We start from the raw sequence: 15,529 nt of genomic DNA on the forward strand, positions 1-15,529 counted from the left end.
GGCACTCTCACATGGGTGGCCCCCACAGTATCTTAGAGACCAAACAAGTGTCAGTCTTTTTTTTTTTCTTCCTGCTCTGACTTAGATTTTTAAAAATCATTGTTTGTTTGAGAAGGAATCGCGCTCTGTCGCCAGGCTGGAGTGCACTGGCGCCATCTTGGCTCACTTCAACCTCTGCCTCCTGGGTTCAAGCAATTCTCCTGCCTCAGCCTCCCGAGTAGCTGGGACTACAGGCATGCGCCACCACGCCCAGCTCATTTTTGCATTTTTAGTAGAGACGGGGTTTCACCATGTTGGCCAGGATGGTCTCAATCTCTTGACCTCATGATCCACCCATCTCAGCCTCCCAAAGTGCTGGGATTAGGCATGAGCCACCGCACCCAGCCAAAAATCACTTTTTTAAAAGGGAGATTCCAGTCTGCTTAATTAACTTCGAGGAGGCAATTTTTTAACCTCAACTAGTTCTATAAAGAAGGAAAGTAAAATACACAGGAAAAAATAGGGAGTCAAAAGTTCAAAAAATCAGGTAGAACCAGTCCGAATGTTTATAAAATCCTGATATTCTTTGAATAAAGGTACAATGCCAGGAATAGTTATCATGATTATATTGCATAGTGCTTTCCCAAAGTGCATTTATATGCATTATTATACCTCCTTTAAACTTCATGACTTCTCCATTAAGTAGATAAGTCAGGTTATAGCCCCCAGTGAGGAAACTGAGGCACAGAGTGGTTAAAGGAATTGGATCATAAAGTGATTCAGTGACAAAGCAGGAATCAGAACCCAAGTTTCCTGGGACCTGGTTAGCTCCTCTACGTCCTGCTCCACAGGACACACCCAGAACACAAATATTGATTATCTTCTCTGTGAGGCCATGGCTCTCACAAGCCCTTCTCTAATTTCCTACGCCATCAACGCTCTGTACCAGCCCAGTAAGAGCAAACAAACCCCTGGGGTTGGAGAAAAATGGGCAAGTTATTAAGAACAGTCTTAATTTTTAATTCTCTTTGGCATTCTAACCCAAATTAAAGATTACTATTTTTTCCCTAAGGCAAACGAAGTTCTCAAATGAATAGTCAGTCATTGTGTTTAGAATGGGTTACATTCTTAGAAAAGATCCTTTAAGCACAAACATTATTCATCAACCCTAATTTTCCTATAATGTTATCGTGTGTCAATAATATGTCATATTTACTCAACCATAAATGATGCCTTCTCTTTGGCAAATGCTGCCCTTCAACCTCAGCATGCAGTACAGGGTCCAACTTCTAATTGCCTGAGGCTGTTTCTCGTAGCAGAATGATGAGTGCCCCTCCCCAAGCAGGCCTCCATCAAAGGCTGATGGGGGCTGGTGTATAAATGTCCCAGCTGTCTCGCTGCTCAGGTGGGTGTTCTCCACTGATTCCTCCCTGTCTCACTTCTCCATCCCCTACCACTTTCCCTGGGATCACCTCCCACACCAGCTATTTGCTCTCAAATCCTTATCAGGGGAGAAAAGTTCTAGAAATGCAAGTGGTAATGCTGGCACAACACTGTGAATGTACTTTATGCCACTGAATTATATATATATATATATATATATATTTTTTTTTTTTTTTTTTTTTTTTTTGAGACAGAGTCTCGCATTGTCGCCCACGCTGGAGTGCAGTGGTGTGATCTTGGCTCACTGCAACCTCCGCCTCCCAGGTTCAAGCGATTCTCCTGCCTCAGCCTCCTGACTAGCTGGGACTAGAGGCACTTGCCACCACACCCAGCTAATTTTTGTATTTTTGGTAGAGACAAGGTTTTGCCATGTTGGCCAGGCTGCTCTCGAACTCCTGGCCTCAAGTGATCCTCCCACTTTGGCCTCCCAAAGTGCCGGGATTACAGGTGTGAGCCACTGCACCCAGCCTGAATTATGCACTTAAAAATGGTTCAAATGGTAAATTTTATGTTAGGTATATTTTATTACAATAAGCACCACAAACAAGGAGGCCCTTGGGGCTGACAGGCAGAACGTTCTCCCACATAGATTGCTTGCCGTCCCCAGTCATTCTTGTTTGGTATCAAATTATATACAGTTTAATCTCTCAATAGTTATGACATTGATTAAAGCCCCTGATATAAGAAGTACAAATACTTAACACCCCTCTCCCCAAAATATCCTTGTCAGAGGGTCTGCTTCTTGGAGAGTGGGGGATGGGGGCTGGAGATGGGCAAACTAAGCCATGCTCTTTTGGAAAAATGTAGACACTGACCATTCTAATTTAGACTGTCACTACTGGTGGGTATAAATCACTTGTTCAGAGCCTGAACAGCCTTGGGTGAACCTTGCGTAATGTTTCAGAACTTGTGATTCTTTCTGGATGGCCCTGCCTGAGAGGACCTCAGCTGGTGTGTGGGCCTCTGTGTAATCATGGGTGTGGACACGTTTAGGAATACTCCCAGGTGCCAGGCACTGTGCTAAGCACTGGTTATACCCTAACTCATTCAATGCTCCCTAATGGGGTGGGCACTTTCACTTTTACCATTTTGCAAAGGAGGACTGAGGCTCGGGAGGTGACATATCTCGCCCACAGCTCCCAGCTAGTGAGGGGTGAGCAGTGAGCAGGAATTTGACCCCAACCTCGCTGGCCCCAGAGTCCATCCCTGTACCCCTCTACTCCTCTGCATGTGCGTCTGTCCTGCTTCAGTATCTCCAGTGGCACCAGGTGGGGAGCCCAGATGAGTGGTCAGGATGTGATGAGACCCAGAAGGCTCAGGTCTCGAGCCTAGACGGCTGAGCACATGTGACTCCAACACTAGGACTCCTGGGCCTTCAAACACTGGGTGCAACGCCAAATCACAGGTTTCTTGATGCTGTCTGTATTTAAAAACCTGAAATGTCTCATTCCATCAAGGCTTCTATCTTTGGGCTCATGGACTCTAGTTTTAAAAAGCATCTCATCTCTTTTATCACTGAGACCCCTATTATCTGACCCTAGGATGACTGTGCAGATCTCCAAACAGCTTTTCTGCCTTCTCTCCTTTCTCTTCCTCTCAACCAGGAGGACAGACAAGTGTGAACTCAGCTACCGGCAGCATAAATTTAAAATCCAGACACCCAAGCAGAAGACATAGGATGACCTCTCTGACCTTCTGCGATGGTTAAAACCTCTTAACCCCTCTTCTCCCAAAATCATTAACATTCACTAGGTTAGTACTATCTTCAAAACACTGTGTTAGGCATGGTGGAACAGACCCTAGTAGGGAAAGCCAGACCTGTGTGAATACAAAGATAACTGACTCATTAGCTACCAGATGGTGAAGCTAGTGTCTCATAGGTCTCTGTATTTGGCAGGGTGCCTGGTGCTTGTTAAGTGTGGAATGAATGAGTGGTGTCACCAAATAGTTTCCTGAAACCGACCATTCCAACAAAGCCTTCTAGAACTCCATCACTGTACTGTTCTGCACACTGGGGACTCCACGGAGCACACAGCAGACAAGTTTTTGCCCATGTGGAGCTTCTAGTGGAAGGGAGATGGGGTGTTGGACCATAACCTTGAGAACAGAAACCAAAGATGATTCCAGTCTGTGATATGTAAAAAGAGAGGATGCCAGGGAACAGAAAGTGAGTCATGGAGGGCTACTCTGGAGAGAATGGCAGAGAAGGCCTCTGATGAGGAGACGCTACACTGAACTCTGAAGGATGAAAAGGGCCTGAAGGTGAAGATGTGGGGAAAGGCAGGGGAATGGCAAGTGCACAGGCCCTGAGGGAGAAATGCTCTTGGCTTGTTAGAGCAATAAATAGGAGTCCAGGGACTGCAGCACAGGGTTTGGGGGAGAATGGAGGATGAGCTCAGGGGTCAGATCACATAGGGCCTTGTAGGCTGTGAGCAGGAATGTGTGATTTTACCCTGAGTGGGACAGGAGCCCCTGGAAGGCTTTGATCAAGGGCGTGGCATTATCTGACTTTTAAATTTTTTAAACATCATTGGCTACAATGGGTTAACTATAGAGGGGCAAGAGTGAACGTGGGGAGATGACTGAGTGACTACTCCCTTAGTCTAGGCAAGAGATGATGTGGCTTGGCTGCAGCAGTGCCATAGGAGATGCTTAGAAATGACCAGATTTAGGAAACGCTTTGGAGGCAGAACATCTGTGGACTGCTGATGGCTTGGATGAAGGAATGAGGCGATAGCAACCAGAGACAGAAAAAGAGAAGTGCCAGATGAATCGGAGGGGTGGGAGGTCCCACATATGCTTGAATGAGGAAGGAATACCATGGCCTAGAGTGGTCCAGGAAGGTGTTACTGAGAAGGGGCTGCCAGGGCTGGGTCTTGCAGCCCAGTAGTTTTCCTACAGGTGAGAAAGAAGAGGCATGGCATGAGCAAGGGGCCCATGGCAGGAGAGAATGTCCCATTTGGAGACCAGGGTGTTACCAGCCCAACTAGGTTCAGGGGAAGTCAGGCAGCTGATGGCAGCTGGAGAGAGACTATGGAAGCTGTGCACAAACAGGGCTAGATTTTAACTTGGTTCTTCATGTAATAGGGCTCCATTCAAGATCTGAGTGCCTCTGAAAGCCTTCTCCTGCATGCTCCTCTTGCTATAAGGCTGGCCTCGGTTAATCACAGAGGCCCACTATGCCAGAGGCTCTCTGTGGGAAGATGCATTGTGAGTAAACGCCAACTTCTTGCTCAAGGGTGGTGATGCCACATGGCTGGCACAGGGGTAGGCTTAAGGGGAGCGGGGGCCCAGTCCATAGTGTGCACCACTGGAATTTGTGGCCCTGGTATTGCACCATGGAAGCCCTGCTACACCTGGGGCATGGGCTTCTGAAGCACTGTATGGTGTGGATGCAGATGACGCCATTGCTCACCAGAATCAGAAATAGACACTGGGTAAATGGGATTTTCTCCTTTCTCTGCTTAAAAAACATAAGTCCTCCTAATTGCCAAGGGGAGAGTCAGATGTCTGCAGAGGAAGTATCACCATCCTATTTGAGTGAAGAGGTGGAAGGATGCAGAGTTGAATCCACTTATTCACTTCCGGGCATGTCTTATGTACCAGGTACCAGATTGTTTACAGAATAAATAAGATATAACCATTGTCCAAAAGGCCTTTACAGTCTAGTGGGGGACCCAGATCTGTAAACAGTATGACGAGTGCTGGGCAAGTGGTCTGCCCACTCAGGCCACAGCCAAAAGGAGAGTCAAGGACAACAGATGACAGCAATGTCCCACACAATGCAGCACCCTAGGAAGCCACATACCTGTCTGCTTTCCTGATTTTTGCTTCTCTCTCTGTCTTCGGGTGATGCTGTCTCTTAGCCGTTTAAGATTTTCCTGGAAAAAAATTTGGTTTATTTTTTAAGTGTACAACAGGATGATACCCTCTGGACATGAGAGTTTCTTTCAGATTGTATGCTGTTTGCAGGGTATATCACATTGCAGTCACATTTATAACATGCAAATGAGGTTCAGCGCATTCACAGTCAGCCCCCAGAGAAATCCAAATACTCGCAGAATCTGTGCCTGAAGAGAAGATATCTCTTCCACAAGAAAGTGTCTTTCCTCCCCTCTGGTTCCCAGCTCTGTTCTATATGGCCCCTCTCATGTATGCCTCTTAGCCCAGCTCACAAATACTCCACAGGTATTCCTGTCTTTGAGACTGTGTTCTCACATCACTCCCCTGACCTTCATGGATGTTGGTTCTTCTCCATGAGTCTGGATCAAGGCCCACTTTCTCCCTGAAGCCTCCCCAGATATGCCAACCATCCAGCACTTGGGCTATGCTGCTCCACCATGTGTGCACACTCTTGTGCCTTGCCTCTTTGAGATACTGTGAGCTCTTCAAGGTCAAGAGACCATGTCGTGTACCTTTCCATAATCCTGCCATCTGGTCCATTGTAGTCATTCAATAAATGTTGAATAGACATGTAAGGGTCAAGATTGTTGCTATTTTAGTCAATTAACAATAACGCCGAAGTTAAGTGCCTGAGCATTCTAGGGAAAATGTCCAGACAATCTGGCTGGAGCAGAAGGTTCATGTCGGGGAGTCACAGGAGGCCAAACTGGAAAGAGGGGTTGGTCTGCAGCTGCAGGCTGAAGAGACTGACCTGTGTCCAGGAGGCAGCAGGGAAACACTGAACATTGTGAGCTTGTCATGGCTTTAAGGTTCTAGTGAACCAGAGAAGAAGGAACAGAGGCCAGCAGACCTTCCTGGAGACTATGGAGTATGCCAGATGCAGGCAACAGAAGCTGACATGGGGATGTGGCTGGGGGAATGGAGAGACAGGAGCAGATGCAAGAGGACAAATGCCGCAGAGCAGGACCAAGCAGAACACACCGCTGACTGGATGTGCGGAAGCACGGGAGAAGGCCAAAGAGACTCTGAGGTCTGATCTCCCTCTCCAGGAGAAGACATGTGATGAGCACAGACAGGCTGTTGGGAAAGGAAAGCGGCCTTGCGGGATGGTTTGTTGTTAGACATGCTGTGAGCCTGGGACACCTCAGGGGGCAAAGCCAACTGGTGGCTGGAAACATGGAACTGGAGACACAGACTGCACAGAGAAGGAGCTGAAGGAAAGCTTCAATGTCCACTTGTGAGAGGGTGACATGAAGGAGACAGAGGAGTGGACAGAGAGGCAGAGGAAAAGGAAGATGAGGCCTCCACCCAGGAACATCTCCACACCACCAGCCCCTGAAGGGGAGATGCTCAGGAAGTGGCTAGAGTGTCTCAGGGAACCAAACAATGTGAGCCCCCATGAGCTGGGATTCTGCCGTATTAAATATAAACCCGTCGACTGCTATGCCCAAGAGTTCTGGGCCAGCTCATGGGAAGGGAAGAGGTCTCTTAGATAGAAACACAGAAAGACATGGCACATGTATACCTATGTAAAAAACCTGCACGTTGTGCACATGTACCCTAGAACTTAAAGTATAACAAAAACGACAATAACAAAAAAACCATACTTGGAAAGGATTTACCTTTCTGCAACAATGGACTGGTACATACAGGATGATGGTAATGATAAGGCACGTAAATTACGTTCCCACTGGAAACCTGCCCTGTTCACCCCATCTCATTTCCCTTAACCTTATCCTCAAACTACTTTAGCTGAGAAGCTTTCCAGCAGACTGAGTTAGTGGTGGCTTATACCTATTTATATTTGTATTAATTGCTTACAGATTATACCTCATATTAGCAATTACCTTACACTACAAGAAAATGTAAAAAAAAAGAAAGAAAGAAAAAAGAGAGCTAACATTTATTATGTATTTACTACGTACCAGTCATGCTGCTTACAGTAGCTTATATCACCTAGTCCTCCCCTTTCACATGAGGCACAGCAAGGTCAAGGTCATCCAGCCACAAATAGCAGAATAAAGATGTAAATTCAGGCTGCCAGCTCTAGAGCCCTGGCTGTTCTTAACTACTGTGCCACGTGGTTGCACAACTTGGCAAGGAGCAAAAAAACATTGTTTAGCCAGGGCCAGCCTTTTCTCAGCAGGACTGCAGCCTCCCAGGGGCTCCTGAGTGAAAAGCACCCATGATTCCTGCATTCAGCTCTCCAGAGTGCCCTCCCACCCTTCAGGCCCCAAAAGGGAGGGAGGCAGCTGGCAGAGCAAGTGCCCCTGTCTTAAGGAGCACTAAAAAGGCAGAAGGTATAGTGAAGGGAGCACAGGCTCTGGGGTGAGAAAGGGGAGGTTTGAACCTTGACTGCCTCTTCGCCTCTCTGAGCCTCAGTTTTCTGTAGAACACGAGGAGTAATACTTATTTCATATGCGTGTATGAGGAGTGAAAGAGATCAGGTCTATTTAACGCTGAGCACAATGCCTAACATAGCACTGTCAGAGGTCAGCAAATGCGGCCTGATGACATGCTTCCCCACTCTTCACCACTAATCCTGTCCCAGAAGACAGGCTCCTATCTCAGCCCTGGACGGGTGCTTCTTGCTCCCCGCCTTGATAGCTGGTATGTCAGATAGCGTAAGAACAGAGATTAGAATACACACCACCAGGGTCTATAGCCATAACACCCTGAACGCGCCCAATCCCATCTGATCTCTGAGGGTAAGCAGGGTCGGGCCTGGCTAGTACTTTGAAGGAAGCAGCCTGGGGAGGTGGAGAGAGAAAGCAATAGTTCCAGTCCTGACTCGGCCCCTCACTAGGAAAGATGCCTTGGATGTGTCCCTTAACCTCCTGAGCCCCATTTCCTCCTTTTTAATACAAAGGCATTGGTGGACTAAGAATGAGCTTCCTAAGGTTAAGTTTGAGTTCTTTTTTTGTTTTTAATTATACATCACGTACACTTATGATACAGGTATGGAGTTATATATTCTCATAAAAGCTTCAAACTATACAGGTAGAGCAAGAGTCTCCTCTGACACCCCAGTCCTCCAATCCCAGTCTTCTCCTGAGAGGTGGCCCCTGGAATGGGCCTGAAGTGGCCGTTTCCAGATCTTTGTCCTTGCATTTATATACATGTCCATAGAAATACAGAGTTTGTGTGTGGACGTGTCTGAGTTGTTTTAATTTGGGTGGTTTTGTATCTGCAACTTGTTTTGTTCATTTAATCATATTTCTTGGGAGTTTTCCAAGTTCTCTTTGAGTGCTAAAGTGTGATAGTTATGAGGGTATTTGGCAGTAGGAATAGAGAGAGAGAGACTCTGAAAAGAAAAAAGCTGGAAAGCAGAAGCAGGGAGCCAAATGCAGAGAGACACAGCAGCAGAGTTAGTGTTTGTAGTTGAGTCTTTGTTCCTGATCTCAAGCCTCATGGTACCTGGAAAAGCTACCCAGCTCTCAGCCAGGGAGCCATGTGGTTACAGACCGAGGTGACACTCATACACACTCGCTGGTTCACAATGAAACTCAAACATTCGCAGGCACAGCCACAGGTGTCCAGGTACAGCAATACACAAGACAGACATGGCCCAGCCCTCCTCTACTGTCAAGTGGGGAAACAGACATGAAACAAATTCCATACGAAGCTAGTTACCTGCTGGAAACGAAAGGACTCCGATCGTTTCTTCTGGTTGAGCTGCCACTCTTTGAAGTGGAGCACAGCCTCATCCACGTTGACAATGCCCAGCTTCACCTGCTCCTGGAGGGTGATAAGCTGCCGCTGGCCTGGCGTTTTCATTCCCGCAAAAGGGTCATATATACTCGACTGGGGCCTGTCCCTCCATGGTCTGACGGGCGGCCCTGGAAAGGATGGCAAAACTCAGCTTGACCGCTCCCCCACTGGGGACCGCTCACCAGAAGTGTACGGTTAATGAGGCTGGTCACAGGCTCAAGAGGACTGTTCTCAAAAGAACAATTACATGTGGCCAAGAAGAGGGAGATACAACATAAAATTGGGGGAGAAGAATGCAGCTAATAATTCCAAGGCCTATCACACTGAAGTAGACAAGGCTGCAACATTTAAGGGAGGTGTGAAATCTGCTGATTCTCCCAAGTCTTAACTATTATTATTATTTTTAACAGGCTTCATTCATTTCATTTTTCTGGTAAGAAAACCCTATGTTGTAGCCACAGCTGGAACCTGAGTCTTCTGCTTAGAGACTCTGGTGTGGGTCTTGAGAGATGGTCAGTGAATTCCTGGTAGGGAAACCTGGTGAATATAGTCTTTTTCCAGAGGTCAGGGATCCAGTTGCTATCAGTCTTAGAGATGGCATCAAAGGTGGCCCAGGGTGGCAGTGTGGTCCCTGGCCAAGGTGTAGCAGCCATCAGCAGCAGCTTCTTGGGCACAGAGGCCAAGATGATGCTAGTGCCCCTGGGGGCAGGGATGAGGCACACACACCAGCACAGAGCCAGTGGCCTGTCACGTTGCAAAGGCTGGTGTGGGGCTTGCTGATCTTGTTCCCCCTGTAGCCTCTCTGTGTGGGTCCAATGGAGAGCTTGGCTGGGATGATGGCCCATTGGATGGTAGTGGCTACCCCCTTGGAGTGCTTAATACCCAGACAACATGGCCATTGTAGTCCTCAAAGGCAACAAACACCTTGAACCTGGTGAAATGGCCAGCATGGGTCAACTTCTGTGCCAGCATAATCTTCAGAACCCCATTCTTGAGAGACGACCCCAGGAAAAGGTCAATGATCTCAGACACCTTGATGGGCAGAGAGAAGACAGCTCTCCCAGGACTTGATCTTCATGTCTTTGGCCAGATGGTTTAACTTAGTGATAGGCGTCAACTCCTTGTTCTCAGACTCACCTCCATGAGCTCCAGAGCCTTGGCCCCAGCCACAGCCACAACCTTGGCCTGATGTCACTGCCAAAGCCTCCAGGGAGGCCATCGCAGCCTGCCATTCCAGGACCCCCAGGCCCTCCCACTGCATCGGCATCATCCACCATTTGGTGTTTTCTTGAAGCAGCAGCCAAGCCTTAATTATTGAGACACCTTTAGACAAGTATTTCTCAACCTTGGCACTATTGACATTTTGGGCCAGGTAATTCCTTACTGTGTGGGTGTGTCCTGTGTATTGTAGGATGTTCAGCAGCATCCCTGGCTTCTACCCATTAAATGCTAGCAGCACCCCCTTCTTTAGTTGTGACAACCAAAAATTTCCCTTATATTGCCAAATGTTCTTTAGGGAGGGGGTACCAAATCACTTCCAATTGAGAACCACTGCTTTAGACTTAAATCCATACCCAGAAGAGAATACGCTGGAAGAGTTTAGCCAGGATGCTTCTCTTAGCCCCACTCTCATCCCTCACTGTCTCTAAGCAGCATGAGGCACAGTGATTGTGGACCCATGGGCATGAAATGCCCCAGGAGACTGGAACATCAGTGGAATCCAGACACAGGCCCAACAGCATCAGGTATAAAGTAGGTGCTGGCTTCCAGCTGGCTACCCTTGGGTTGTTCCTGTGCCAACCTCTCTTCTACATTACAAATTCACAGTTCTCTGCTTTGGAGCTTCTGGAGAAGTACGAAGCCAACCCTCATCTCTCTACAGGCTGTGACTTCAGTTCTGTGGGGAATGAGCTACTCGCAGCGACCACGGGGCCACTGAGGCAACTTGACGTTTCACTCAATTCATATAAGGCTACTTGAATCTAAATTTCTCCAGCAGGACTCCATTTGGGCATTGTGACTCAGGGACATAACATGAAGAAAAAAGAGAAATGGCTTCACCGGTGAGTACTGAAAAAGCCTCAGAGACGTTTATCTATCATTCTGCCCAACCATTCACTTATCTGTCCGCACACACCCACACATCCTTCTCCCAGGTCTGCCCTTGTCAAGGCTCTCTTTAATGGTGTTGGGAGACACAGTGGAGGAAAAAACAAAATGCACAAGCCAACCAGTTCCAGTTTCCTACTACCAGAGCCCTTGGGGGATGCCTTCAAATGCTTAGATGGTGTCATGGCTACTTTTCAAAAGAATCCTCAATGGGATAATACCGAGTGTTTCTGTTTAGCACAAGGAAATTAATCAAGAAAAAAGAGCACTTAGCTCCTCAACCTTCCTTTAAAACTGTTTAGAAAAATAAGACTTCCAAGTTGTTCCCCAATGGCAAGCAAAATACTTTTTAAATAAAAGTTGAATCAAAGTATAGTTTAGCTAGTATAGATAAGGTAAGTAAACAGCCCAGAAAGGCTGTTATCATTAGCCAAAGACTGAGTGCTGGGCCACCTACTTTCATCCTGTTGGCATCAACCTCCATTTTTAGATTGTACTTTTATGTGCTTTATGGACACTTTCCACTAATTAAGGTCCTTTGTACGACCAATTTGCACAGCATCGTAGGGGACCCTGATCTCTTTCCCTCCCCCTTTACCATCAGTACAAGACTCTCAGACAGTGCCACGCTAAAGTATCCTTGGATCTCTCTAATTAATTAAATAATTTATTTAATTTTTATCTAATTAATTTATTTATTTAATTTTAGAGACAGGGTCTCACTATGTTGCCCAGGTTGGTCTCAGACTCCTGGCCTCAAGTGATTCACCCCCCTCAGCCTCCCAAAGTGCTGGGACTACAGGCGCGAGCCATGATGCCTGGCCTAGATCCCTCTATTTTTCAATGTCAAGGAGCTATTGTTACACTTGGAAATCACTGACCTATGAAGACTTCAACCACACAAAAGTTCAGTTCATATAACACATGGCTTACCTTTCCTGATGCTCTCTGAGGAAACGTAGAAATTCCCAGGCCGCTCTTGACTTTTTTCTGCAAAAACTATGAGATAAAGAATATTCTGATTACCGAAAAATTATCAAAATCCAGTACAAAATAATAATAATAATGAATCCATACCTAGGACCACCGTATGTGGTTCTGTAAATCAAAATTGTAGAAAGAGGCAATTAATGAGAAGGACTAGGAATTGTCAAGTAATGGCAGACTAAACAGACACAATCTCAAACTAGAAAAACAAAGCTAGCCAGAGGACATGATCAGCATTTACAAGCTCACTGAAGAAAACGGTAATGGGAAAGGACATGTGCCTGGACCCCTGAGCACCTGAAGCTAGCCATGGAAAATGTGAGCCTTAAAATCAGAGAATAAAAGGAAGTACCACTTAAAATGCCAGCTAGTGCCATAAGACAGAACTCTAAGCAGTAGAATAGCAAAATGTGTGCACAGCTCCAAAGAGATTAAGATGAAGTCACTTTGAGGGACAGATTCATGAAGGTTAGGAGAGAAAACTGGGACATGACAAAATCTCACTTAGTGGTAAGATGACATGGTGATTATGGTTCCCTGGGCTCTGAAAGAGGCTCTCTGAATCCAAATACTAGCTCTGTGGCTTGTGAACCATATGATCTTGGACAAGTGGCTTGACCTCTTCCTGTCCCTATTTCTTATCTGTAGAATGAGGATGATAATAGTTCTTTCCCTGGATTGTGGTGAAGATTAAATGAGTTAATACATGGAAAGTGCTTAGAACAGTGTGTGGCCCATGTAAACACTCAGTGTTAGCTTTTATTATAATTATTCATATCTAAACTTTGAGACTGTTGCCAATAGTCAGCAATACCTTGGCATGCTAGTTAACCCAAGGGATGGCTCTACAATGCCTTACAGTTTATAAAGTACTTCCTTCTGTATTATTTCATCTGACCTTCGCAATAAGGCTATGGCAGAGTATTAGTATGTATTATTAGGACATGTATTAATCTATACGTGTATTATTACAATATCCATTTTATAGATGAGGAAACTAAAGCTAAAAAGGGTGAAATGGTCCAGACATGGTGGCTCATGCCCATAATTCCAGCATTTTGGGAGGCCGAGGCAGGAGGATTGCTTGAGCACAGGAGTTCAAGACCAGCCTGGGCAACACAGCAAGACCCTGTCTCAAAAAAAAAAAAAGAAAGGTGAAATGACTTACCCAATATCCTACGCTGAACAGCTGGAAAATGCAAGAGCTGAGAGATGAACCCAGGTGTTCTGGCCTCCAAGCCACTGCCCCTTTTGTCATCTCCTGCCTCTCTCCTTTCCTTTGCTTCTCCACAGTTTCCTAGCAAGTCCATCAGGGCTCTTGAGGAATCACCTGTGCCCCTGTCCAAACACCTCCCTACAATGAGCCATGCCATCAATACGGTTCCCTACTCCCTCTGCTATTTAGGAATTACCAGCATATATTTGCATGCTTCTTAGATTGAGTTCCCTCAGAAGCAGAACCCGAGACAAGGATTCAAGTACAAGTTGTCTATTTGAGAGGTGATGGAGGTGAGACAGGGAAGTGGACGGTGCAATGAATGGTGGGCTATCAAGCAAGTTACACTGCGGGCAACGTAGGAATGACTAGAATGCAATGTAGAATGCGCAACTAAGAATTCTCCCACCGGAGGGTGCAAGTAAGCTGGGGCACTCATCCATACCTCCTGTCAGGGACTGGTTGAGGGCAGCGACTCCATGTGTTAATTCCCCAGTGCTTTCAACCTGTCCTATAAGAGGGCAGAGAAGGTGCCAGGTGCCAGAGGAAGCCCTCAGGCTGAAAGACACAGATGCTGACAGGTAGGGTCCAGTCAGTGAGCACAGAAATGCAAAGGGCTAGAGGGACATGGGCAAGAAAACAACAGTGTCTGCTGCTCATGCCAAGGAGATAATACCCAAGGAGACTGCAGGCCACAAGCACTGACAGCACCTGGCAGTACATAATATCTCACAACTGTATTCCTACCCAGTTCAGGGTTGCTGGATTTCGCAAAACAAAAATGTGTGTACTATTTGGGACATACACTAAAAACTCATTTGCCATTTATTTGAAATTCAAAGTCAACTGGGCATCCTGCATTTTATCTGGCAACCCCAACCCAACTACCTAGGGCTCTGGGTGAATGCTACCTTCCCCAATTTATAACTCCCTTTTGCCACACCTCCAACAACATGATGATACCATTGAAAAATAGAATATAGTTCAGGAGCACAGATCTGGCAATTCTTATTTGTTCTTTTTTCAGAGAGTCTTGCTCTGTCACCCAGGCTGGAGTGCAGTGGCTCAATCTCAGCTCACTGTAACCTACACCTCCCAGGCTCAAGCAATCCTTCCACCTCAGCCTCCTGAGTAGCTGGGACTCAGTGCGTGCCACCACACCTGGATAATTTTTTGTATTTTTTGTAGAGACGGAGTTTTGCCATGCTGCTCAGGCCAGTCTCAAACTCCTGGGATCGAGCAATCTGCCTGCCTCAGCCTCCCAAAGTACTGGGATTACAGGCATGAGCCACCCCTCCTCCTATTTCTAATACTCTTATAGTACTTGTAACCATATTATTGCAACCAAGTCTAAAAAATAGTGAAACTAACAAAGCTATCAGTATCTAACTAATGTCCCAGGGATGATTAAGAAGTCAAAACCTGCTCTCCCTCTCCCTCTCCCTCTCCCCACGGTCTCCCTCTCCCGCTCTTTCCACGGTCTCCCTCTGATGCCGAGCCGAAGCTGGACGGTACTGCTGCCATCTCAGCTCACTGCAACCTCCCTGCCTGATTCTCCTGCCTCAGCCTGCCGAGTGCCTGCGATTGCAGGCGCGCGCCGCCACGCCTGTCTGGTTTCCGTGTTTTTTTTGGTGGAGATGGGGTTTCGCTGTGTCGGCGGGCCTGGTCTCCAGCTCCTAACCGCGAGTGATCTGCCAGCCTCGGCCTCCCGAGGTGCCGGGATTGCAGACAGAGTCTCATTAACTCAGTGCTCAATGGCGCCCAGGCTGGAGTGCAGTGGCGTGATCTCGGCTTGCTACAACCACCTCCCAGCCGCCTGCCTTGGCCTCCCAAAGTGCCGAGATTGCAGCCTCTGCCCGGCCGCCACCCCGTCTGGGAAGTGAGGAGCATCTCTGCCTGGCCGCCCATCGTCTGGGATGTGAGGAGCCCCTCTGCCTGGCTGCCCAGTCTGGAAAGTGAGGAGCGTCTCTGCCCGGCCGCCATCCCACCTGGGAAGTGAGGAGCACCTCTTCCTGGCCGCCATCACATCCTGGAAGTGAGGAGCGTCTCTGCCCGGCCGCCCCGTCTGAGAAGTGAGGAGACCCCCAGCCTGGCAACCGCCCCGTCTGAGAAGTGAGGAGCCCCTCCGCCCAGCAGCCGCCCTGTCTGGGAAGTGAGGAGCGTCTCCGCCCGGCAGCCGCC

At 47.4% G+C, this 15,529-nt stretch overlaps 1 protein-coding gene and 1 long non-coding RNA gene across 2 annotated transcripts in view; one reads left to right on the top strand and one right to left on the bottom strand.

Annotated features, from left to right (window-relative positions):
* Nucleotides 1–15,529, bottom strand: part of PIK3AP1 (phosphoinositide-3-kinase adaptor protein 1) — a 128,920-nt gene that overhangs the window by 18,252 nt on the left and 95,139 nt on the right. The window contains exons 11-13 of the mRNA XM_004049870.5: nt 12,079–12,144; nt 8,959–9,164; nt 5,231–5,303 (exon numbers count right to left, since the gene is read on the bottom strand). Of these exons, the coding sequence (XP_004049918.3) occupies nt 5,231–5,303; nt 8,959–9,164; nt 12,079–12,144 (345 nt within the window). The remainder of the gene's footprint in view (nt 1–5,230; nt 5,304–8,958; nt 9,165–12,078; nt 12,145–15,529) is intronic.
* LOC129524964 (uncharacterized) lies at nt 2,902–5,897 on the top strand. Its single transcript, XR_010135274.1, has 3 exons — nt 2,902–3,684; nt 4,510–4,632; nt 5,611–5,897. It is a non-coding gene; the product is annotated as an uncharacterized lncRNA (long non-coding RNA).

This window comes from Gorilla gorilla, chromosome 8 (assembly GCF_029281585.2).
Source record: "Gorilla gorilla gorilla isolate KB3781 chromosome 8, NHGRI_mGorGor1-v2.1_pri, whole genome shotgun sequence".
Lineage (NCBI taxonomy): Eukaryota > Metazoa > Chordata > Mammalia > Primates > Hominidae > Gorilla > Gorilla gorilla.